Source organism: Piliocolobus tephrosceles, chromosome 1 (assembly GCF_002776525.5).
Source record: "Piliocolobus tephrosceles isolate RC106 chromosome 1, ASM277652v3, whole genome shotgun sequence".
NCBI classification, from domain to species: Eukaryota; Metazoa; Chordata; class Mammalia; order Primates; family Cercopithecidae; genus Piliocolobus; species Piliocolobus tephrosceles.
In genome coordinates this window covers 42672909-42700234 of record NC_045434.1, presented here as the reverse complement: position 1 = coordinate 42700234, position 27326 = coordinate 42672909, and the positions used below count along the sequence as shown (strand labels likewise).

Here is a 27326-nt window from a genome sequence, read left to right as displayed (position 1 = left end):
CTGCATCATTTGCTTTCAAGAGCTGATTACACTTACCCCAAATGTTGACATTGTAGTTTTTTTCAGTTTTTCCAGCAACATTTGTTGCTTCACAAGTGTAACGACCAGTGTCTTGAACCTGAGCATCTTCAATCTGAAAACAAAATCATCCTTTGAAATCACACTTTCTATTTCACTTGAGGTTTTTTTATTAATACTATTTGTGATCTATTTCTCATTTTTATTCTGAAGATTCACAAAGATATCAAAAATAGAGAAAATAGCAATATAAATGGCTATATGCCCATCACCCAGTTTCAACACAACAAGATTCAACCATTTTCATCTATGCCATACCTTATTTTAATCTGGTTTATATTAGGGGTTGAGGGTCTAGAACAGCTTTTTAAATACAATTCAGAAAAAAATAATGAAAAGGTACAATTTCTGTTGAAATAATTTAAGACTTTAAAATATGGAATCCTTATACATCCAGGAAACTGTCCAGTAAAATAACAGCCTTATTCTTGAGACCAATAATATATCTTTCTCCCATGCTGGGTTTCTAAGCTTCTTTAAGCTGAGTATTACATTACATTAGCCTCATTCTCCTAGTACCCAGTTTGGTGCTTGGCAGATGAATTAGTATCAGTAAATATTATTCATGTATTTATGTACAACATGCATCAATGCTCATTCATTCATTGACCATTTGCAGTTATTACAACACTTGTACTAGGTACTGTAGGTAGAAGACATAAACAGATATAATGTCACATATGGTTTCTGATTTAAGTTTGCAATCTAGTTGAGAATATAAAGAATGTGAACATAAAAAAGAATTTAATAATAAATAATATATAATAATACAAGATAATACCAAAGATACAACAAGCAGTATGTGACTTATTGCCAACTAAGTTTGCAATCAATAATTTCTAAAACATTCAATGATCACAGAAGTTAGAGTGATCATTTGAAGTATTTAGCTTAGCAGGGGTGCACAGAAGGCAGTCAATAAACATTTATTAATCAATTGGTGTGAACAATAAGAACACATGGAGAACCTAAGAATATTAGACTTGAAAGAGGAAATAAAATCCAACCTCCTCATTTTACAGATAAGGAAACTCAATCAATTAAGATATCTAAATTGCTCAGAGTCACATAATTCGTGGCAGGCTCACTCAAATCTGGGGTTCCAAGTCCTTAAGGTCAGTATGCACAGGCCTGCATGTCTCATAAAAAGAGTCAGGGAGGGAATAATAGAGAGGAGGGATTAATATTTATTGAGCACCTAGTGTGTACCAGGCAAAACAAAATGGTAAGATTCTATTACTTGATTTTGTTAGAGATGTGTGTGAATGGTAGTGCGTAGGTAAGATACTTTTAACTGACTAATAAGAATTGCATTCCAAAAAAGTTTTCATTCCTCTGATCTTCTCCCTAAACCCCTCAACGGGACAAACTTCTGTACTCACTGAGATTTGCATTTATGCAATTGTCTCCCTCCGTCATTTCGTCAGAGTTAAGGATTGGGAATTTTACCACATGCTTTCTAGAATGCTAGGCTCTGCCCCTGCGAATGGACAATGACTTTTCTCCTTCTCCTTCCCCTTCCCCTTCCCCTTCCCCTTCCCCTTCCCCTTCTTCTTCTTTTTCTTGTGTAGTTCAATTAGTTCATCCCTCTTTCTTTCATCAGTGATTCTGGTCTTTCCTTTCTCACCCAGCTCCATTATTATACAATCATAATACCCAAGATCTCCATCCTCTGCCTCTAACATACTCCTTCATGCTCCCTTTCACTCAACCCCATGCTTCTGTCTTCCTTAGGTAAGCTGCCCAGCTTACTGCTGCCATCTATTTCTCAAGATTCTTTGTTTATCAGTAATAAACCTTCCTTTAGCAAGAGGCTATGTGGTGGTTAGTAGCACGGGTTCTGAAGCCATACTCCCAGTGTTCTAATCCAATTTCTGTCTTTCAGTAACTGTAGGCAGATTACTTAGCTGGTCTTTTGATTTCTCAGTTTGGTTATTATGAGGATGTTATAAACATTCGGCAGTCTTCTGTCCTCCTGAATCCGAATTCCTTAGGCTGACTTTCAATGTCACACTTTATTTCATTCAAATCAACCTTTTCAACATTATTTCTAAATATTCACTTTGTTAAATTCTCTGTTTGAGCCAAACTAGCTGACTTGCTTCCCTTGCCTCTTATCTACCTCTAAAACACTAAGTAGTCTTTTAAGACTAATCCTGGCAACCAGAGCCTCACCTTTTGCCACCCCCCAAAATGTATTATCTGTACCATCCACTTGGTAATTGACTCAGACTATAGTACTCGTTGCATTTTTCAACTAAATTGTTAATTTTTTATGTATTTACATGAGATTGGAAGACATCAAGGACATGAAGTGTGTCATGCTTGTTTGCATTTCTTTTTTTTTTTTTTTTTTTTTGAGACAAAGTCTTGCTCTGTCACCCAGGCTGGAGTGCAGTGGTGTGATCTCAGCTTAATGCAACCTCCACCTCCCGGGTTCAGGCAGCTGTCTTGCCTCAGCCTCCCAAGTAGCTGAGATTACAGGTGCATTCCACCATGCCAGGATAATTTTTGTACTTTTAGTAGAGACAGGGTTTCACCATGTTGACTGGGCTGCTCTTGAACTCCTGACCTCAAGTGATCTGCCCACCTTGGCCTCCCAAAGTGTTGGGATCAGGCGTGAACCATCATGACTTTTTGCATCTTTGTCCAGAGCACCTAAAATGGGCACTTGGTGATTGGCTGGAAGACTGAAGGTGAGGCACACCTTGGATTATTTCTATGATATTTTCCTGGAAGCATTTTTTGAGATCGTTTCTGGATATGGATGACAAATAATTGAATCTCACTAAGCACAAAATTTAAAAATATTACAAACCTCATCAATAAAAGGGTTCCTAGAATTTTGTAAGAGAAAATTAGTCCAACACTTGTAAAAGACAGTCACGCTAAATAAGGGTAGTACCAAAACCATGAACTTACAATAACATAAGATAAAATAAATGAATCCATATCTTTACCTTGAACACACTTCCATTTTCAGATATACTGAGGCCTGGTTTCTTCAGTAAGGGGTGGCCGTCTTTTAACCAAGTAAGAGTAGGTGGGGGAACAGCATCGCTTTGACATAGTAACTCCACAGCTTGGCTAATGAGGACAGAGACATTCTGTTCTTCTCCCATAATATTTGGTGGAACTACATGAAAGATGGGTTTTCTTTCAGGATAAAACAGGCCAGCACACTATTTATATTCATTAATTAGCAGGACATATACTGAATACCTTTACTGGTTCTTTTAAGATGTAGGATCACAATCATTCTAACATACGCTTTTGAATCACTTGGTTCAGAATCAAGTACTAATAAATCACTGATTAATGTATTCTTGTTGAACAATGCTTCTCACTTTTTATTTAAAAAACGTTTAGAACGGGAAGTTCTCAAGTGCCCAAATAAGAAACTTTTAGAACTAGATGTTACTGCGTAAGGTTTTCAAAGTAATAAATCACTCATGAAATATTTTAGAAACAATAAGCAAAGGGTGAATACACCTCCAGTATTTATTTGTAATTTTTGCAAAAGAAATAGATGTCATAGTCACAGAGGCAACATTAAAAAATAGTTGGAGGATATCATAGAGCTCATCCAGTCCCATCTTGCAGTGTGCAAAACATAAAATTGGTGTCAGATAATAGCTTGTACAAAATAATATGATTAATTGGTGGTAAAGTTAGGAGCCTTCTGACTTGCAGTTTAGTGTTCTTTTTGGTTTTCCATGGTGACAGAATAAAGAACAAATCAATTCAATGACCAGCTGCACAACATACTCACAATTGCTTAAGAGGAAATAAGTGGAAATTTTAATAAGATTAAAATCAGGATTCTCTGGCTATATAAAGCTCCTTAGATGCTGAAATGTGTTTTCTGAAAAGTTTAAGAAATCTCTTTCCCTTGGGTATATTAAAGAACACAGTAAACAATCATTTATCTTAGATGGTTTAGGTACAGTCCTGCCAGGAATGAGAGGGTGGGCTCCATAACTTCTCAAGGACTCTTTCAGGCCTGTATATATAATTATTCAGAAACACAAACTAATGATGAAATCAGGCCTGTTATAAAAGGCCACTCCAACAAAGCACAGAGAGAAATTTCCTTGGCCATTTCTCACGAAATCCCATCAACTAGGCAGGGCTATAGAAAATTTGCCATGTTTGTAGCATTTTTTTTTTTAACTGCAAAAAAGGTTAAGTTGTACTAAAATGTTTTGGTAGAAACAAGATTTTTGTGGTAAAAATATTATTATCGTTTATCAGCCATTGTTTCAGGCTTGATACTCCATCAGCATGTGGCAAGATAAAGAAGGCAATAGACTTTGACTATAGTAGTAGTATTGTGCCTCTGTAACCATGAGGTTTCTCTGTTACTATGTCTGCTGCAGAGGGAAAAGGTATGAACTAAAGAGCACTTTCATGTGCTGTTTTGGGGTGCAGGACTTATGTTAAACTCAAAGAAATTGATGCTGAAGGAAGAAACACACTGCACAACGGGTGAGATTGACCAATGGAGCATTTGTGCAGAGATTCATGATGTTCCTTCTGCTAAATTTAGTAGTACACACAGACATCTGGCTCTTGATAAGGTTAAAGTAATCTGAGAAACAGAAAACACTGACATTTTTGATGTGTGACACATTCGATAAAAGATACATGATTAGTCTGTTTGAGATTAAAACTACTATAAAAATAGCAAAGTGAGCACAATTAGTGCCACTTTCTTTCTTTCTTTCTTTCTTTTTTTTTTTTGAGAAGGTGTTTCACTCTTGTTGCCCAGGCTGGAGTTCAGTGGCACAGTCTAGGCTCATTGCAACCTCTGCCTCCCAGGTTCAAGCAATTCTCTTGCCTCAGCCTCCCAAATAGCTGGGATCGCAGGCATGTGCCACCACAACTGGCTAATTTTTTTTTTTGTATTTTTAGTAGAGATGGGGTTTCACCATGTTGACCAGGCTGGTCTCGAACTCCTGACCTCAGGTGATCCACCTGCCTTGGCCTCCCAAAGTGCTGGGATTATAGGAGTGAGCCACTGAGTCCAGCCTAATTAGTGCCATTTTCTAAAGATGCCATGAAAACAGATTCACAAGTCCTAGCACTCAAGAAGCCCTAAATAGAACAGCTGATTTCACATCTTGGAAATAATTTTAGGTAAAGTTTGGCCTCATTGAATAAAAAAGTACCGTAACTGTATAAAAATGTTTGTCTTAGATTATTTGTAGAATCTACAAAACAGCATGAGTTCATTATGACTGCAGAAGTGAAAGTCGGAAACAATTCAAGACTACAGAATGCTAATTCATTTCCAAATATATTTTCCTTCAGTTACTTTCTTTTTTACACTAAATGAGTTGAATCAAGTTCAAAAGGAAACCAGATTTTTTAAATGAGAGGAAAAAAATGCAAAAACAATGGAGTATCTGTTTAAGGGACAAAAACTGAAGCAAATCTAATTATAGCCGAGGATATATATTACCAAAACATGTATTTTTTTTTTCTGTCCTGTCTCTCATTTCCAACTTTTTGTTTAGTCTGAGAAGAGACCAAGGGTTCTACCCTTTAGATCCTCAGCTTTCTTAGATGTTATCCCTATTTTGCTTTGTGGTTATGTTGCTTAGGAAGGGATGTGTTCTGGACCTGTTTCTCATCCTAAGCATTATGTTTGTTAAATTTAATTACTAAAATCAGAGTTGTCATAGGGTTGTCGTTGCTGGGAAGCTGAAGAATGTATGATCTCCAGGAAAGTTCTCTGAGCTTAAGTTTACAGAAAAGGTACTATATGAATCCAAATCTTTTAAAAACTCAATTCTCTTGTTTCAATATCTCAGGGTATGGCAAAACATACTCCGAATTATACCAGGGAGAAAAATGTTAACGAACTACTCATAATTGTAGGCAAAGCTACTTTGCCTACTATCTACTTCTCCTATTCCACCCCCCAACACCACCACAACCCCCAGTGTAAATCTGAAGGTGATTTATGTCTGGGAATTAACATTCATTAGGCTCTAATTAGACACACATCACCAAGGTTACTACTACAAATATAAAAATATAATTTATGGAAATAATACTAATAGTGAAATACAGATTGGACACTGATTTTAGATTACAAACCTGTTTTACTTTTACACTTTTTCAGCAGCTTGCTGCATGTATATTTCAATGGCTTAACACATATAAACATTCCGAAACATATATATCAGCTCGCCATTTGACTTTTATATCAGAGAAAGATACTGATTTTCAGCCTAAGAAAGTAGCATAGAAGTATCTTAGCAAATGATAAGGAATAGTGATGCATGTTTCTGTAATTCCTGGAAAATATCAACTCTTTATCATCTCCCAGGTTCACTCTTGACACTAGCCAGTGTAGAAATGTAAGGAGACTATCTCAGAATTCTGTGTTGACTAAAACCCTGTCAAGACCAATGTCACCCCTCTACTTGCTTCCTAATGACTGAAGAACTACTGTGTTACACACTTGATTAATTGATGAATCAGTCTCAAAGGATATTTTAGAATAGAAACTTTCCAGTTCTACATAAAGCATAAAAGCGACTCAATTCAGGAAAGGAGTTACAATTCCTGGGGTTGGGCATTATAGACCTATCTGTTACCTCAAATACCTAAGCAAATCTGGAGGCTGGATGTGAACTCACGTCAATTGCAGTAGCAACAAAAAAGAAAGAGCACAGAGAACCCTTTGGTAGTGTACCAATGCCAACTAAAACTTTTACTTTCATTAAATATGTATGATATCCATAACAAGGGGTCTTTTTACTAAAACATTATGTAACAATATATGTTAGTTGTGATCATTACATTTACACTGGCAAACATATAAGAGAAGACAACATGGTCCACATTGTCTGGAGGTAAAATTTTTTAAAAAGGTAATATATTTCAGAAAGGAATGAATTATTTGGAAGTGAGGTAGGACTTTAAGGAGAAGGCTTGCATTCTGCATTAAACAGAAACTCTTCAAGAGGTCATAAAATAAATACTTTCATTATTCCGCGAACTAAGGAATATATTGCAAATAAGCCGCAGAAAAAAGTCTAAAAGAGTTCTGAATGTAAAGGTATACTGGAATGTGGATAGACAAGCATAATATATAAATGGAGATCAAGAGGCCCCAACTTTCTTTTGGGGCTCTTTTGCTTTGATGGGATCAGATATTTCCTTTTGTGATCATTGTGGGCAGCATTGAGAGTGGGCAAAAACTTAAATTTTGCCTACATTTATATTAACTTTTTGCTTCTCAAAGAGCCCTTAATGCACAAACATAGTATTGATCACAAATATGCTGATTACAAATAATTAGAAAGTAATAAAAGCATGGCTTTGAGTAGAATGAATGAAGAGAGCTACTTGAACAGATACTTGCTTCAATGAGAAGATTATCTCTTCTAAATGGCAGAGCTGCTATCCACAGTCATGGTTTTCAGAGTACTCTATAAAACGAACACCCTACATGCTGGCTGTGTGCATTTTACTTTCTCAGAACTTTAAAAAAGGAAAATCAACCAAAGTCAGATATAAGGCAGAAAGAGAATCTGATTTGAATTGATCCTGTAATATCATTTCTAAGGTTCATTGTTCTTTATTGTCAACAACTTCCCTTAATTTTTTCAATGATTTTAGGACCCAAACACATGTCTATCAGAGCAAAATTAATCACTAAAATGTCTCACCATATACTCGGAGGTCAATGTCCCTTTGTTTTTCTCCAGCAGCATTCACTGCCACGCAGGTGTACCTTCCTGTGTCACTGATTTGTGCACTGGTTAATGCCAGGATTCGACCACCAGAGAGAACCTGTCAATGAGAAGAATGCTAAATAACCAATATGTCTCTGAGAATGGTAGGTGTAATAGATATTTTCTCTTATTTTCTTGAGGTTAGTCAGTTAACACTTGCCTTTTAGGAAGATTTTCTCTTGGATATTTTTAAGTAGGCAAACATCATATAATACTCTTTTCATCTTCTCAGTGGAAGAATGTAAGAGGCTAGAATTAAATTTGGTAAAGACTACTGAAAATAAGTCTTTACGTATGGCATCAGATGAAAGTCAACTTTCATCCATACACACAACAAACAGAGAGAAAGATGCCAGGGGAGAAACATGAGTTGGAATAAGAGGCACTAATTCTCTTTCTAATTTTTCTTTGAGTAAAAAGGTAAGAAACTGAAATTAACAACAAAGTAGTAGCCAAATTAATTAATAAGCTACATTGATTATCCTTTATCCCATGGATTCAGTTGTATTTCTAAAATACTGACATTAACTCTGGATGTTCTATGATCCCAAATTTTGAAAGCATTAGATTTGCAAGAAAATCTGAAGAAGTAGAATGTTATGAGAACTATGCTTTCTGTTAGGCAAGATAAAAATTAAACTTTAAATTAGGTATATATGTACTTCTATATTTTTAATTTTGACTCAATATAACGCATTTAAAATTTTTCTAGGACTCAAATTTTACTTCTCATGATGTTTACATTATATTTTTCTTACCATATTACTTGATGTTTTTGTAGAAGTATATATGCTCTGTGTAGTCTCTGATTCATAACTATTTGAAGACATTTAAACCTAAATTCTACCATAAAATTCCTGTTTTGTTGATTAACATTTCCTTGTGTAAAGTATCTATTGTGGTAGTAGCAGAAAGTGGAGTGGGGCAGGTAGAAAACAACAAATATCTAAAACAAATGGTCAAAATATAACACCTAAAAGTAAGATAAGGGAACTCTTAGAAACAGTGAGCCTTTAATGAATTATTTGGGGATCCCAGGTATGTGTCCATGGTTTTTATGGTTGCATATGTGTACTTAAAAAATAGCATCTGTTAATCCTTGTTCTCTAAATCTCTTCAACAGTTTTACCTGTATGTACTTCCTGTACTGAATAATCAGGTGGTAAATGTCACCAAAGAAATGAATGAAGGTACCTGTATTCCATTAGAAAAACTAGAAACAGGACTCCCATCTTTCAACCAGGTCAGACTTGGGGCAGGAATACCTCTGGCTTCACATTCTAACTTCACCGGGTTGTTAACCACCACTGCCACCATGTTATTGCTGCCAGAAATAGATGGGGCCACTGAAAAAAACAAATGAAAGTAAGACATGTTAATATCACAGGATTTGTGATCTCAAATGACGAAAACTACATGTAATGTCTACAATATTGTGTTCTTATTGGAGGGTTTGTTTACTTGTTTTTTGGTAAGTTCTTTCACCTCTCTTATTTAAGATCTAATCACAGCCATCCTGTGAGATAAATAGAGCAAGTATCAATTTCTCCATTTCGCAGATGAGGAAAAACAAGTTTTGCCAGTTTGTTTAAGAAATCAGTTTTTTATGCCAGAGTGTAATTTTATTTATTGATTTCTAGGCTTGTGTGTGTGTGTGTGTATGCAGGAACACACATGTGTACCCCCCTTCATTCACTGCATTCACTGTAGTATGTTAACTACCAACTCCTCTTAAAAGCATTATTAGAGATAATCACTCAGAAACATTTCATTAATACCTATGATTCTTTTAGAGAGCACTTACAAGCAGTGTTTTTTTGTTGTTAGCTAACAGTATCAATGACTATTTCAACAACTCATTGAAAGCAAACGTAAGTCAACAGCATGTGGAAATTGAGCATTTTAATAGGAATCAGGAATAAGCACATTTGTAAGTTTTAGAACACTGTGCCCCTACATAAAGATGACAATAACACACTCTGTTAAATACTTACACAATAATTTTATAGAAGCACTTAATCATTTTGAATGCTTCTTTACCCCAGAATGAATCTAGGTGAAGTGGCACTAACCATGAACTTGCAGACTGTAAAATAACTCTGTAGCTCCAGCTGAGTTGATGGCCACACATTTATATATGCCAGCATCTGAGATCTGGGCACTTTCGATATCAATGATCTGTCCTCTGTTCAAGAAAGTCATGCTGGTGGAACCTGAGAGTAGACGATTATCTTTGTACCATGTAATAACTGAAAGAAGAAGGGGAGAAGATGATCTATGTAAAAATTTTTTAAATTAAATATACTAAGTTGGATCTTAGCTAAGTCACAATTACTTTATTCTTATACTTATTGTTTGAATTTAATCTGTTTAAGTAATCATCTCTTTAGCTTTGATTTTTAAGAGAAGGTAACCCTTAGAAAAACACCAAGAGCCAAGTCAGTGAGTCCTGAAAATGAATTTAGAAGAAAGATATTCTTTACTATCTCTAATATATCAGTATTAGTCAATAGCAAACTTTCAACTTATCTATTTTTTTTGTTGTATGTTTCCTTTCATCCATAAAATGTTGGCTATATGCCTAACCAAACCAAATACCATACACATTATTGACCTCAAAAATGTATGTCGTTACTGATTCATATGAATAATCTACCAGTGGTGGGAATATACAAAACAAAGTTGTAGTCTCATTAGAATGACAATTTGATGTAGCTTCATTAAGATGCTTTTAAGTTAAAAAAAAGTTTCGAGCTGAGATCCGGCTACTGCACTCCAGCCTGGGCGACAGAGTGAGACTCCGTCTCAAAAAAAAAAAAAAAAAAAAAAAGTTTCAGCATAAATGGATATAAACCACCATGTGGGTCTTGTGGCCACACTACTGACAATAAGATGATTAAGGTATTCACATATTTCTACATTGTTTAAATAAATTGTTTCATGCAGTTAAAGGCAATAAAAATTCAAAAATTTTATCTAACTGATAATATTCTTATCAACGTTTCACCCATGAAATGTATTCTATAACCTGTTCTTTACGAGTAATTAGTATATTATGCTCAAAACCAGTTTCAGTTATTCCAAGAAATCTTAAAATATTAAGTTATAGAGTCCAAAAGTAAATGTACCAGGCACAGGATTTCCAGCTGCCTTACACTCCAGCTGTATAGGGTTGCTCACCACCACAGTCTCATTCAGCATCTTCCCTGCATCTTCCAGACTAGGTGGTTCTGCAAGAGGCCCAAACAGATACTTATAAGGAGAATATTTAAGCTGAAATTATTTGCTCAATTAAAATTATAATTTTTCTTCTTTTCTTCTTTTTTTCACATATATACACTGACCTATTTGGAATAAAAGTATACTATTAAATAGACTGAATAACAAGATTTTTAAAAATCTAAATAAGTTTTCTAGATCACACATTTCTCTGTGTCCAGATAGGAGAATCCTTAGAATTATATAGATTAGCAGAGGAGTAAAAAAAAGTTAAAGAAAGATTTTTTATTGTACTTAATCTGATTGATTTGGTAAGTAATTATCTTTACCAAGAAGTAATTAGTCTACTAAATTTGAACTCTTCCAGTGAAGAAGAAATCAACATCTCAAAATATCTTACTTTATCTTTGGATAGCACTATCTTAAGCTATTTCAGAAAAAGCAGAATAATTTTTGTGTGTTTTTTGGCAGCTTTTTTTCCTTTGATACAAAATTTAAACTTAAGTTATTCACAAAATAAAACAGAAAAGTATATTTTCAACTTTAAGTAATTACTGATAAGGATGATCTGTTATTTAATATAGTTGGAAAGTAGGAATTCGTGAAGTCTGAGAGGCATAATATAAAAGAAATAACTTGGAACATTAATTCCATGTTTTCAACAATATCTCAAGGAGTGTGAGAGGCATACCAGGATAAGAAAATTACAAGGGAATTAAAGGTTCTGTCTTGTTTGAAAAAGATGTTGTAAATTAGTATCTGAAGTTGACAGAAAAAAATATATTTTAAGAATTTGCTACATTTAACTAATTCAATGCACTAGAGACCCTCAGCCCACATACAATCGACAAATCCATCAATCCATTAATCTATCAAAAACAGGAAAGGGGGAAAGGAGGAAAGAAAACAAGATAAAATAGAAGTAAGTAAGATCGCAGAAATAAAATCAAATATATAAATATGAATGAGTTCATTTAATTGTTTAATAGAATTTTTTTGACACTTAAAATAGTGACTTTTTGACACGTTAATACTTGTATGGGTGGCTGGGTGCGGTGGCTCATGCCTGTAATCCCAGCACTTTGGGAGGCTGAGGCAGGCGAATCACAGGTCAGGAGTTTGAGACCAGCCTGGCCAACATGGTGAAACCCTGTCTCTACTAAAAATACAAAAAATTAGCCAGACATAGTGTGGCGGGTGCCTGTAATTGCAGCTACTTGGGAGGCTGACACAGGAGAATCACTTGAACGTGGGAGGTGGAGGTTGCAGTGAGCTGAGATCATGCCATTGCATTCCAACCTGGGCAACAAGAGTGAAACTCCACCTCAAAAAAAAAAAAAAAAAAAACCAACTTGTGTGGGTGACAAGGTTTGGCTATGTCCCCACCCAAATCTCGTCTTGAATTTTGGCTTGGAGGGACCCCACTGGTAGATAACTGAATCACAGGGGCGGTTCCCCCATACTGTTCTCATGGTAGTGAATAAATCTCATGGGATCTGATGGTTTTAGATCCATCAGATTGCCTTGGCTCTCATTCTCTTCTCTCGTCTGCCACCATGTGAGATGTGCCTTTTGCCTTCTGCCATGATTGTGAGACCTCCCCAGCTATGTGGAACTGTGAGTTCATTAAACCTCTTTGTTTTCTAAATTGCCCATTCTTGGGTATGTCTTTATCGGCAGCATGAAAATGGACTAATACAATGGGCTAAAACTATTTTTTAATTAAAATATCTAAGTGGATAAGGAGCACAAATAAAAACTCACAAAAATGTTACAATAAGGAGCTAGACAAAGATATACAATAATTTGACATCAATTTCTGATAAATATACAAAGCAAAAATTATTAAACATGACAAAGCAACATGATTTATATTAACATGTTACTATTCATGAATAATATTTTATAATGACAATACCTTATGCATTGAATAACAAAGCAAAACTTGTTAGAAAGCAAGAAAAATTCAAAAACTCTAAAAGTGGTGTATTTTACCATGTCCTCCTCAGAAACTGGCTGTGTAGTGAAACAAAAAATACAGTTGTAAAGAATATGAAAAATAAAAGTACCCATCCAGATTGTGTATGCATATGTGTATGTGTGTGTTTGGGGATTTGTAGTTACCAAAGAATATATATGTTTTTTAAATGACAATGGAATATTTTCAAAATGAAATATTAGCCCACAAAATACCAGTAAGGTGTTTTATAATCACAATTTAAAAAAACTATAAAATATAAATCAACAACAAAAATACAAAGCTATCTACATGGGGAAAATATCATTAAAGATGAAATCAAGATAAGAGTATAAGTTTAGAAAAACATAAAGTGATATTGATTAATATTAAAACCTGTAGGATGTCACTAAAGCAGTACAGTACTTAAAGAAAATCTAAAGCCATAATTAACATATATTAAAAACAAGAAATAATGGAAAAAAGTCCTAAGCAGTCAACCCAGAATTTAAAAGACCAATACAATAAACCAAAATAGGCTAGAAATAAATAATAAATATAAAAGCAGAAAACAAAATCAAAGAAGATAAAAAACTCAAAGTTGATTTTTGAAAAGTCTAAAATAAAGTCTGTTTTCAGAAGCAGATGTCCTTTGGGTCAAATCTCTTTTGTCCTGGGAGTTTTTCCTAAAGACTCACCCTAGAACCACCCCTCCTTCACTCTTACAATTACTTTTGTATTCATTTAATTCCATGTATTAACCCTACCTGTTTGAAATGCCTAGAATGCTTCTGTTTTCTGCACTGAATTCTGATTATCAACACAGTATTTAAGGACACAAGACCTCTAAATATGGCTATCTAACTTTTCCAACTGGAAAAGAAAAAAGGAAGAATAATCAGTCCACGGCACATTCCTTCAAAACAGCTTTTTAAATACTTGAAGCCTTCTGGACTGAAGTGCTCATTGAAGAATCTGACAGACTATGTAGCTGCTGCAATAAAACACTACGATGGGAATAAGAAATACAGAGCTATGGAATGGGTTGGCAATTTCTCACTTCACTAGAGAACTTTAAGGAAGATTGGATGTCAGCAAGAATGCCAGACTAAGGACTCAAAAAACCTACTCCTCCAGTAAAGAAACAAAAACATTGTAAACATTGTCAAAATCAACCTTTTCAGAACTTGGGAAATTAACCAAAGACTTGCAAAAATCCAAAAAGTATTTATTAAAAAATAAGTAGCTAAATTTCATTTAAAACAGTGAGTTTTGTGGCATTTTAACTGACCTACCCCTGTCACCCTCTCTCCAGCTCCAACTTGAAAACAAATAGTCCAATAATCCCAGTGAAAAAAGCAGCCTAGCAGACACTGAAGGAAGTACAATAGGTTTCGAGCTACCCGAAAGTACCATTCTGAGAGAAGTGTCATTATTTGACCTGTCTGGGCTTTCTGTGAAAGTTCCTATTTGCAAGATTTTTCTTTATTTAACCAGACTCAATGTTCTGTCAGTGCAAACCTTTTCCCCAAGGGTAAAGTCTGTATAAACAGACTTCATAGAATTTATATAGAAAAGTTCGTTTCCTAATGCTTCTAAAACAAATTACCTCAAACTTGGTAGCTTAAACAATACAAATTTATCTTACAGTTTTATAGGTCAGAAGTCCAACATGGGCTGACTTGGTTAATATTAAGGTGTTAGCAGAGCTGAATTCCCTTCTGGAGGCTCTAGAGGAGAATCTGTTCCCTTGCCTTTCCCAACTTCTACAGGCCACTTCCTCCATCTTCAAAGCCAGCAATGGGCGGGCCATGTGAGGATGTGAGTGGAGCATTCTTCTCACATTATATCACTCTGACATGCTGCTTCCCTTTTCCACATTTAATAATCCTTATGATTACATTGGGTTCATCCAGATAATTAGGTATTATCTTCCTATTTTAAGGTCAAATGATTAACAACCTTAATTCCCCTTTATGATGTAACCTAACATATTAACAGGTTCAAGGATTAGGATATGAAAATTTGAGAGGATGCCAGTATTCTGCCTACTCACTAATGAATCAAGACACAACAATGAAAACCAGCAACAAAAAACAATAACAGTAAAAACCATGAGGAGAGAAGGATATGATTTTCAGAGTTGCCACATTACATTATTTAAAATACCTACTTTTTCAACAAAAATTGCAAGATAGCATTGCTCATACATAGAAAAAGAAGCAGCATAGAAACTGTCCATCAGGAAACCTAGAACCTAGATATTGGATTTACTAGACAAAAACTTTAAATCTGCTATTTTAAGTACAATTGGCTCTCTCTATCTGCAGTGTCAATCAACCACAGATTAGAAATTTTTTTTAATAAAAATAACAGTACAACAATAAAAATTAATACAAATAAAAAATATAGTATAACTACATTTTTTACTATACTAAAAAATGTAGTATAATACATATCATTCATGCTGTATTGGGAATTAAGTAATCTAGAAACAATAAACTATATAAAAGGATGTATATACACAAATACTATACAATTTATTTATTTTAATGTTTATCTCAATAGTTTTTGGGGTACAGGTGGTATTGGTTACATGGATAAGTTCTTCAGTGGTGATTTGAGATTTTAGTACACCCATCACTCGAACAGTATATGCTGTACCCAATATGTAGTCTTTTATCCCTCATCCCCCATCACACTTCCCCCTGAATCCCCAAAGTGCATTATATCATTCTTATGCCTTTGCATCCTCATGGCTTAGCTCCTACTTATAAGTGAGAACATACGATATTTGATTTTCCATTCCTGGGTTACTTCACTTAGAAAAATGGCCTCTAACTCCATCCAAGTTGCTGCAAAAGACATCATTTCATTCCTTTTTATGGCTGAGTAGTATTCCATGGTATGTGTGTGTATGTGTGTGTGTGTGTGTGTGTGTGTATATATCACATTTTCTTTATCCACTCTGGTTGATGGGCACTTCGGTTGGTTCCATATCTTTGCAATTGCGAATTGTGCTGCTGTAAACATGCATGTGCACATGTCTTTTTCATATAACAACTTTTTTTCTTTTGGATAAATACCCAGTGGTGAGATTGCCAGGTCGAATGGTATTCTACTTTTGGTTCCTTAAGGAATCTTCATACTGTTCTCCATAGTGGTTGTACTAATTTACTTTCCCACCAGCAGTATAAAAGTGTTCCCTTTCACTGCATCCACAGCACACCTTTTTTTTTTTTTTTTTTTTTTTGCTTTTTACTTATGGTCATTGTGTTAGTTCATTCTCATGCTGCTAATAAAGACATACCCAAGACTGGGTAATTTAAAAAGGAAAGAGGTTTCATTGACTCACACTTCAGCATGGCTGGGGAGGCCTCAGGAAGCTTATAATCATGGCTGAAGGGGAAGCAAACACATTCTTCTTCACATGGTAGCAGCAAGGAATAGTGCAGAGCAGAGGTGGGGAAAAGTCCCTTATAAGACCATTAGATCTCATGAGAACTTACTCCCATGATTCAATTACCTCCCATTGGGTCCCTCCCACAATACATAGAAATTATGGGAACTATGATTCAAGGTGAGATATGGGTAGGTACACAGGGAAACCATATCAGCCACTCTTGCAGGAGTAAGGTGGTATCTCATTGTGGTTTCAATTTGCATTTCCCTAATGATGAGTGATGTTGAGCTTTTTTTCATATATTAGGTTGGCTGCCTGTATATCTTTGAGAATTGTCTATTCATATCCTTTGACCACTTTTTGATGGGATTATTTCTTTTTTCTTGCTGATCTGTTTGAGTTCCTTGTAAATTCTGAATATTGATCCTTTGCCAGATGCATAGTTTGCTAATATTTTCTCCCACTCTGTGGGTTGTCTGTTAACTCTGCTGATTATTTCTTTTGCTATACAGAAGGTTTTAGATTTAATTGGTCCCATTTATTATTTTTGCAACAAATATTATACAATTTTTTTTAGATGTGCTGCTTTTTATTTTTATTATTATTATACTTTAAGTTCTAGGGTACATGTGCATAATGTGAAGGTTTGTTACATATGTATACATGTGCCATATTGTTGTGCTGCACCCATTAACTCGTCATTTACATTAGGTATATCTCCTAATGCTATCCCTCCCCCATACCCCTCCCCACAATAGGCCCTGGTGTGTGATGTTCCCCTTCCTGTGTCCAAGTGATCTCATTGTTCAGTTCCCACCTATGAGTGAGAACATGTGGTGTTTGGTTTTGTGTTCTTGCAATAGTTTGCTGAGAATGATGGTTTCCAGCTGCATCCATGTCCCTACAAAGGACATGAATTCATCCTTTTTTATGGCTGCATAGTATTCCATGGTGTATATGTGCCACGTTTTCTTAATCCAGTCTGCCACTGATGGACATTTGGGTTGATTCCAAGTCTTTGCTATTGTGAAGAGTGCCGCCAATGAACATACGTGTGCATGTGTCTTTATAGCAGCATGATTTATAATCCTTTGGGTATATCCCCAGTAATGGGATGGCTGGGTCAAATGGTATTTCTACTTCTAGATCCTTGAGGAATCGCCACACTGTTTTCCACAATGGTTGAACTAGTTTACAGTCTCACCAACAGTGTAAAAGTGTTCCTATTTCTCCACATCCTCTCCAGCACCTCTTGTTTCCTGATTTTTAAATGATTGCCATTCTAACTGGTGTGAGATGATATCTCATTTTGGTTTTGATTTGCATTTCTCTGATGGTGAGTGATGAGCATTTTTTCATGTGTCTGTTGGCTGTATGAATGTCTTCTTTTGAGAAGTGTCTGTTCATATCCTTTGCCCACTTTTTGATGGGGTTGTTTGTTTTTTTTTTCTTGTAAATTTGTTTGAGTTCTTTGTAGGTTCTGGATATTAGCCCTTTGTCAGAACTATACAATTTTATATAAGGAACTCAAGCATCAACAAATTTTGGTATCCATATGGGGTCCTAGAATCAATCCCCTGAGGATATTGAGGGATGACTGAATGTTCCAAGAATTACAGGAAACCATGTATAAAGAACCAAAGAAAAGTAGCTGAATTATCATTAAATATAGATATTAATCAAGTGATAGAAATTACTTTTAAAAGCCAAATAAAGATTCTAAAGTGTAATAAAGACTCAATACCTAGAAGAAGAAAGCTGGAAGAAGAAAGAAATCAACAAATTTGAAGATTGGTCAGTTGAGATAATCCAATTTTAGAATCAAAGAGAAAAGAAGAAAGAAAAGTGAATAGACCTCTACGACTTGTGGAAACACCATCAAACATAATGTGAGTACCAGAGGAGAGGGGAAAGAGAAAGGTACAGAAAGAATGCCTTGAAAAGTAATAACTGAAACATTCCCAAATTTGAAGAAAAGCATCAATCTATATATCTAAGAAGTTTAAAAAATTCTAAGTAAGATAAACTCAAAGAAGTCCCCACCAACACATCAAAACCAAACTGTTTAAAACCAACAGCCAAGAATCTTGAAAGCAGTAAGAGAGAAGTGACTTATGTGCAAAGATCCTCAATACAACCAACAGCCAATTTCTCATCAAAAAAGACAAAGGCCAGAAGGTAGTAGGATGACATAGTCAAAGTGCTGAAAGAAAATGACTACCAATCAAGAATTTCATATGTAGAAAATCTGTCTTTTAAAATTAAAGAAGAATTTAAGATATTTCTAGAACAAAAATGAAATTCTTTCCAGAATTCATTGCGAGACACCTGTTCTGTGAGGAATACTTAAAGGAGTTCTTCAGGTTGAAATGAAACAATAAATCTAATACACACAAAAGAATAAAGTTCACTGGTAGAGGTAACTACATAGGTAAATATGTAAGATGTAAAAAACTGTATATTTTGCTCATAACTCATTTTTTCTCCTATTGATTTAAAAGATTACAATATAAAGCAATAATGGGCACTTTAAAATGTAATTTGTGTAACAGTAATAGCATAAAAGAGGGGAAACAGAGAGAGCTAATTAGGAACAAAATTTTTGTATACTATTGAAATATCCAAATACTATATTAATTAAGATTCTAATTATAATACCCAGGAAAACTACTAAAAATAAAACTCAAAAAAAGTAAAAGAAGCAATAAGGAAAATAAAATGGCACCCAAGAAAATGTCAGCAATGGAGAAAAAGCAAAACAAAAAATGACATAATAAATATTAAAATGTATAACCAATGACAGACATAAACTCTACCACATCAGTAGTTAAATTAAATATAAATGGATTAAATGCTCCAATCAAAAGGCAGAGATTGGCAGAATGGATTTTTTAAAAATTCAAACTGTATGTTGCCTATAATAGCACACTTTAGATTCAAAGACAAATAAATTGAAAGTAAAAAGATGGAAAACAATATATGATGTAAATAGTAATGGAAAAAGAACTGAGGGAGCTATACTAACATCACACAAAATAGACTTCAACAAAAACTGTTACTGGCAACAAAGTAGGACTTTAAAAAAAATACAAAAGGTTAATTCATCAGGATATACCAGTTATAAATATATATGTACATAATAACAGATCCCCAATATACATGGAACAAAAATGGACAAACTCAAAGGGAGAAACAGACAATACAACATTAAAAGTTAGAGACCTCGATATCCCACTTTCAATAGTGGATACAACAACTACACAGAAAATCAATAAAAAGATAGAAGACTTGTACAACCTATAATGCAACTGGCACACATGGACTACTCCACCAGAAAACACATTCTTCTCAAGTGCACATGTCCTATTCTTAAAGATAGACTATATATAAGACTATAAGACAAGTCTTGATACATTTTAAAGGACTATAATCTTACAGCATATGTTCTCCAGCACAATGAAATTTAGGAACCAATAATAAAACAAAATTTGGAAACTTCACAAATATGTGAAAATGAAGTATCACACTCCTAAATAACTATTGGTCAAAGAAGAAATCACATGATAGATAACATTTTGAGAGGAATGAAAACAAAAACAACATGCCAAAACTTGTGGGATGTACATAAAGAAGAGCTTAGACTGATTCGTAGCTGCAAACATGCATATTAAAAAATAAGATCTCAAATCGATAACCTAACATTCTACCTTAAAACCAGAAAAAAAGAAGAGTAAACTCTACCCAAAGCAAGCAAAAGGAAAAAACAAACAAACAAAAAATTAGAGCATATACAAATTAAATAGAGAATAGAAAAACAGTAGAGAAAATTATCAAAACCAAAAGCTGATTCTTGGAAAAGATCAACAAAATCAAAAAGACTTCAGCTATACTGACTAAGACAAACAAAAGCGAGAAAAGACCTAATTACTATCATCAGAAATGAAAGAGGGTCATTACTACCAATCTTACAGAAATAATAATGAAAAAAAAAAAAACTGTAGGAGAAGATTACAAACCGTTGTATGCTGACAAATTAGATAACTTAGATAAAACAAAAACAATCTTAGAAAGATGCAAACTACTGAAATTGACTGAATTGTATACTCTAAAAGGATGAATTTTCTAGTGTGTGAATTATATCTGTGATCTCTTTGTGAATAACAAGCTCAGAATTTTTAATGTGCAACTCAAGAAACAATTGGGATCAAGAAGCACCCATAACTGACCTACAAAAATCTCATAATAAATCAGATAGTCTGATTTGATGCTCATTGTATTTCAACATAATTTTAATTTATAGCCTCAGAGGGTTGAAAAAAAATAAGCCAATTGCTTTTCTACTCCAAATAATTAGAGATAAAAATTATTGCTAGGCATTTTTTTTCTAAAAGGCTTCTAGTAAGTCTTCACAGCCAGATACAGCAAACATAAAGATTGTTATCTTAGCTAATTGTTTCAGATGCCCTCAAGGTAGTTTCCATATGAAACATATGCATTAGGCCAGGCGCAGTGGCTCACGCCTGTAATCTCAGAACTTTGGAAGGCCGAGGTGGGTGGATCATGAGGTCAGGAGTTCGAGACCAGCCTGGCCAAAATAGTGAAACCCCATCTCTACTAAAAAGACAAAAAATTAGCCAGGAGTGGTGGCGAGTGCCCGTAACCCCAGCTACTCAGGAGGCTGAGGCAGGAGAATCGCTTGAACCCGGGAGGCGGAGGTTGTAGTAAGCCAAGATCGTGCCATTGTACTCCAGCCCAGGCAACAGTGAGAGACTCCGTCTCAAAAAAAAAAAAAAAAAAAAAAAAAAAAAAAATATATATATATATATATATATATATGCTTTAGAAATGTCAAAACATAATTCAGTAACTAAAAGAGGAAAGCTAATGACTAAAGGCCTTGTACAGAGAAGCTCTTTGGGTATAGCCTGATTTACTTCTCATTTTGAGGTTAAAAGTAAATACAAATATAAATTCCATTGCTCCCTTCTAGCACTGAAATGCATAGTCTTGAAATTTAGGAAAACACTGTTTTAGATAGAGCAGCAATAAGGTAACAGTATCTTATGATCTTATTTTAATAATAAGATGTCTGCATTCTCCAAGAAGAAGGTTGAATTCCATTCAATTTTCTGGGTATTTTTTCCTTTTTCCAAAAGCCGCATGTACGTATCATGGCAAAACTACAATACCTTCTTCTTGACACATTGTGTGCTAGATTTTGCCTATTACTTCAATCATGCAGGTCATGAATAGAGTCTTTCAAATCCTGGTTAAATTTCAGGTAGTACATAAGTGATCTAAATGTAATTTTGGTGAGTTAATATTCTCTATCTAGTGAAATTATGAAACAGGGAGGAATAAATTAATCTATACCAAGAAAATCATAAGAGTCCTGAACCGAAGTTATCCATGAAAAAAGAAAAAGTTTCCCTACAACATTCCCAAGTCTCCTTTAAGCCACATTTGAGCTATTAAACAAAACACAGAAACGATAGAGGGACCATTTTTGAGTGGGTGTTAGCAGATGTTAGCCAAGCAAATACTTTTTAAAAAATAAAATAAAAATAAGGGGTGCTCTACTAATGTTTTTACCAGACAACTAATACAGACCCAAGAGAGTTCCTGGCCAAGAGTAAAGGCAGGAAGGACTTTACAGATATTTATCAAAATGGTGCAGTGAGAAGGGCCAGAAATCAAGTATGTGTTTTGCCAGACAGCCTTTATGCTGTCATTTACAGATGCTGACTAGGAGCCAGGCACCAGGCTAAGATTTTCACATGTAATCTTTCATCTGATGCTCACATAACCTCCATAACTGTGGTGCACTCTCTCTATCCTTCCCATTTTACAGATGAGGAATGTGTGTTTTTATCCTGCAGTCATTAATTGGCAATATAGAAAAGGAAATTTGAAGCAACAATATTTTACTTTTTCTGGTGCTTCACCTTGGTTGATTTTTTTCCTGGGAAATAATTGTGTGCAGATAAAATGAATACTTGGACTATTAGACTCCAAATAATCATTTGTTTGTGGAAACATCTGTCGTACTTGGCAAATAAATGAGGTTTAGATATAATTTCATAGTTTGGTCTAGGGAATTAAAACTTCCAGAATTATTAAACTTTGATGATCAAAAAGACCACCTACTGAGGGCTCCTGCCCTTTATAAATGACAGAACACCCCATCCCGGAAAACCCCATGAGAATGTTCCTCTTCTCTTGATCATGACATGGTCTCCTAGTCCAGGAGACCAGGTACCCTTACTATAGCTTTTAGAAACAACTTTTGCTATGATTAAGAAGAATGGTAGTATCTAAGATATTTTTATAAGAAAGGAAAACATTAAACAATTGAAACACTGAATATGTTAGGATTAGACATTTCTGGATGACAACTATAGTAAATGAACATTTGCTCAATCTGTTATCCATCAATAAAGATTGGGATTAAAAAAAAAACCATGGTGGCTCACACCTGTAATCCTAACACTTTGGAAGGCCGAGGTCGGCAGACGTCTTGAGCCCAGGAATTCAAGACCAGCCTGGGCAACATGGTGAAATCCCGTCTCTACAAAAAGTACAAAAGTTAGCCAGGCATGGTGGCATTTGCTTGTAGTCCTCCCTACTAGGGAGTCTGAGGTGGGAAGATTCAGGCTGTAATGAGCCATGATCATGCCACTGCACTCCAACTTGGGTAAGAGAGTGAGACTTTGTCTCTAAAAACAAAAATAAAAACAAAAAATCCTGACTTAAAAAGTAACTGTAGGGATGGCTGATAAATTAATAACTGAACCTAATTAAATGAGGATTGCTTCCCTATAGGTTTTGCAATGCCTTTTTTAATACATAGAATAAGAATTGTATGCAATACTTTGGGAGCATTCAAAGAGCAAGAGTATTAATGGGGCTAGTTCCTCTCCTCTTCCTCCTACTGTAACTTCTGCTATTGAATGCTAAGTTTAATTAACATTTTTATGAATCTAAATTCTCATATCTACAGTAATTGGAACAAACCAAATCCAAATTCAAATACTCAAGTACTTCAATGCATGGTGTCTTTTAAGCCATGCTTTTCACATCCCATTCTTGCATAGTTTTCCACATTATATTAACTTGTCATTTTAACCACTGAGGTCTTTTTGAAGTCTATCATCAACCAGTCTCTTAGAAATTCCTACATTTTTTAACATTTCCAAATACCAGTAAAGTCATTAATACAAGTATTGAAGAGGACAGAGTCAGGTTTGCAGTCTTATGTGTCCAATGTGATGTTACTGTCACGAATGTCAAAATGCCAGTTTTCTGTCTAGATTTCTAGATTCCCATCACATGCACTCAGTCAACTGCTTTTTCCAGGCTAATCACAATTAGTATCAGATTAGAAGTGCACTTCAGCATTTATTCTCCCTTCAGGGAGATGAACTGTTATGTACACAAGCCATGATCATATTAGTTGAAATGTTTTAAGCTACTACCATACCTTACCTCTATCCTGTGATTTGTATCAGGAAGATAGTTCTATATTCTCCCTCTGATTAAGCAATTTTATTATTATTATTATTATTATTATACTTTAAGTTCTAGGGTACATGTGCATAACGTGCAGGTTTGTTACATATGTATACTTGTGCCATGTTGGTGTGCTGCACCCATCAACTTGTCAGCACCCATCAACTCGTCATTTACATCAGATATAACTCCCAGTGCAACCCCTCCCCCCTCCCCCTTCCCCATGATAGGCCCCAGTGTGTGATGTTCCCCTTCCCGAGTCCAAGTGATGTCATTGTTCAGTTCCCACCTATGAGTGAGAACATGTGGTGTTTGGTTTTCTGTTCTTGCAATAGTTTGCTGAGAATGATGGTTTCCAGCTACATCCATGTCCCTACAAAGGACACAAACTCATCCTTTTTTATGGCTGCATAGTATTCCATGGTGTATATGTGCCACATTTTCTTAATCCAGTCTGTCACTGATGGACATTTGGGTTGATTCCAAGTCTTTGCTACTGTGAATAAGCTCTTAAAATGACTAACGTTCTGCTTTTCTTTCTTTTTGCATTAACTCATATGTTTACCAGTCTGCCCCCTTCTCTTTGATGATTTTCCATGTAGATGTGCACCCTAATTGCATCTCTGTCAACCAACATTTTGTTATAATATTCAAGTCTACAGACTTGTGCCTTCTTAGGTATTAATTATGCTTCTTCTCTTCTGTTGTTGCTTTTTATTTGATGGGATACTTGATTTATCTCACAGACTCTGGTTTTCAGTCAGTCTTGACTATACTGGCAAATCTTTAGGCCTGTCTTTAGTGTCTAGGCCAATGTTTTTCCAAATACTGGCTCACAGACCACCTATATTAGAGGTGCTGTTTCAGGAGATCTGGGACTAGGCCTAGGAAGCTGTATTTTTAATACGTAACTCGCATGTCTTTTAAGAATACTGAAATTTTAGAGCATCTGTTCTAGGCAGATTCTTCCAGGACTGGAGACATACACTCTATTCTTTATTATACAGCAGGGGGTCCCCAGCCCTGGGCCACAGACTGATACCAGTTGATGGCCTGTTAGGTACTGGGCTACACAGCAGGAGGTGAGTGGCAGGAGAGCAAGCATTACCACCTGAGCACTGCCTCCTGTCAGATCAGCAGCAGCATTAGATTCTCATAGGAGTACGAACCCTATTGTCAACCGTGCATGCAAGGGATCTGGGTTGCGTATTCATTATGAGAATCTAATGCCTGATGATCTGTTACTGTCTCCCATCACCCCAGATGGGACCATCTAGTTGCAGGAAAACAAGCTCAGGGCTCTCACTGATTCTACATTATGGTGAGTTATCTAATTATATCATTATATATTACAATGTAATAATAATAGAAATAAAGTGCCCAATAAGTGTAATACACTTGGATAATCCTGAAACCATCCCTCTCCCTAGTCTGTGGAAAAATTGTCTTCCAAGAAACTGGTTCCTGGTGCCTAAAAGGTTGGGGGCTGCTGTTATAGAGCATTCATTTAAGTATTTTAAAACAGTCTAGAGAACAAAACATCCTTCTTTTTTAAAACACCTCAAGAAGTAGAAGTCAGCAAAGCTAGCTGCTACCATTTATTTAGTGTCTATGAGGTGGGAGATGTTTTACACCTATCATCTCTAAACCCCAAAATCACTACGGAAGTCAGATACTCATAGAAATTAAGTAGTTTACTCAAGGTAACATATATCATGTTTAGCATAGAATTTAAACCAAAGTTGGCCTGACTCCTAAGTGCGTAAGATGATTGCATCATGCCATTGTATCCCACTTAACTGTTTTCTCTTAGCCAGTAACAGAGACCAGACAGGAACTGAACTTGATGGGAGAGGGAAGGTAAACAGCTTGTAGAAGGAGAAGAGAAGGAGCCTCAGGGTAGGGAAATAAGAAAGAAGAGAGAACCCCCCCACAAGCATATTCTTAGATGGAAGTGTAAGTCTGAGTAGATGCTGGAGGCAGCTGTAAAAGAGCCCTAGGAAGAGATAACAGCCTTATGGGGAACGAAGCAAATGCAAGGCAACTTACAGTACAGCAGGGTCAGCCTGTCCCCTAACCCCACTAGCAAGGTCAGCCAATTGTAAAATGGTTACATTCAGATATTGGTCTCCCAACTAACAATTCAGTGAAAGAATAAAGACCCACACGGTTTATGTATGTTACGGTATGTATGCAGACATCCCTAAGTTAGGCGTTCATATTTCAGGGACTGGGAAAAGAATAAATTGATTTATTGGAAACATTTAGGAAACTGATGATTTGAATATTTTTAACTGGTTGATTCAAATGGAGGAAAATGTGCAAAGAAGCAAATTAGATGAATTCAATATCCAATGAAAACTTTTTCACTCACCTACGATTTACTCTTTTATTTGTTAAATATTTTTGACTGCCTACTATATACCTGGAATTAAGCTAGGTGCTAGGACATTATTCTATGTTTAATTGCTTGGTAAATGTGAAGTGAATATATGAATGAATAAATTAATAAAAGGCTGAACAATAAATCATGTGAATTAGAGAAAATGAATAACGTGTACATTAAAATCTTGAACAGTTTTCTGCAAATATTCTGGCTAAATTAGGAAAGTTCAAGCCTCTAATTATTGGCCTTTTCTGATGAGCCTCTAGAGATCTGAAGTGGTATATTCAAGGTTATGCAGTCTTTCAAGTTTAATGTGAAGCTATGATTTTACTGAGGTACTCCATGGCCACCCAGACTTTTTATTACAGCACATTGGAGAAGATGCTGAGCCAAAGATGGCTTCTACTCACGAAATCCTTCTTATAGGCAGGCAAGAAAATCACAGATAAGATTAAGAAACAATGCTGCCAACTTCTGTCTTTTCAACAAAAGTTATCTGTAGAAAGCTATAAGTTAACAGAATACAGATAACTTAAAATACAGGATGGTGTATTTAATTATGAGCTCCAGTATGTCCTATTTGACAACCTGAAAACTGAAGATCCTAACATGAGCAATGATAATTACAATAATGTAAAAAAAAAAAAAAACTAGGTTTTTTTTAAATACAGGCTAATAAAATAAATACCTGTTTCTTTCATACTGTAATTCAATAAAAATGAGCCCACTATGTTTTTAAAAAGTGATACAAATATTCTTTTGTTAAGATGTAGAAATTACATTACCATGAACATGCAGTTGAATGTGCTGTTGTGTTTCTCCAGCTGCATTGGTAGCCACACATGTGTATCTGCCAGCATCTTCCAACAGGGTTTTGGCAATTTGTAGAACTCGACCAGAAGACTGTATCTAATTGGGAGCAGAAAGCACAGAGGATTTTTGTACTTTATACTTGGATTTGAAAACATTCACTGAGACAGAAAATTTCATTTAAATTTATAATACCTAACAATATTTTCATGC

At 35.2% G+C, this 27326-nt stretch overlaps 1 protein-coding gene across 1 annotated transcript in view; it reads right to left on the bottom strand.

Annotated features, from left to right (window-relative positions):
- The window catches only part of HMCN1 (hemicentin 1), a 454750-nt gene that overhangs the window by 145766 nt on the left and 281658 nt on the right, over positions 1 to 27326 (bottom strand). The window contains exons 36-42 of the mRNA XM_023203379.3: positions 27089 to 27212; positions 10958 to 11059; positions 9902 to 10078; positions 9024 to 9175; positions 7764 to 7887; positions 3039 to 3214; positions 37 to 133 (exon numbers count right to left, since the gene is read on the bottom strand). Coding sequence (XP_023059147.2) covers positions 37 to 133; positions 3039 to 3214; positions 7764 to 7887; positions 9024 to 9175; positions 9902 to 10078; positions 10958 to 11059; positions 27089 to 27212 — 952 coding nt within the window. The remainder of the gene's footprint in view (positions 1 to 36; positions 134 to 3038; positions 3215 to 7763; positions 7888 to 9023; positions 9176 to 9901; positions 10079 to 10957; positions 11060 to 27088; positions 27213 to 27326) is intronic.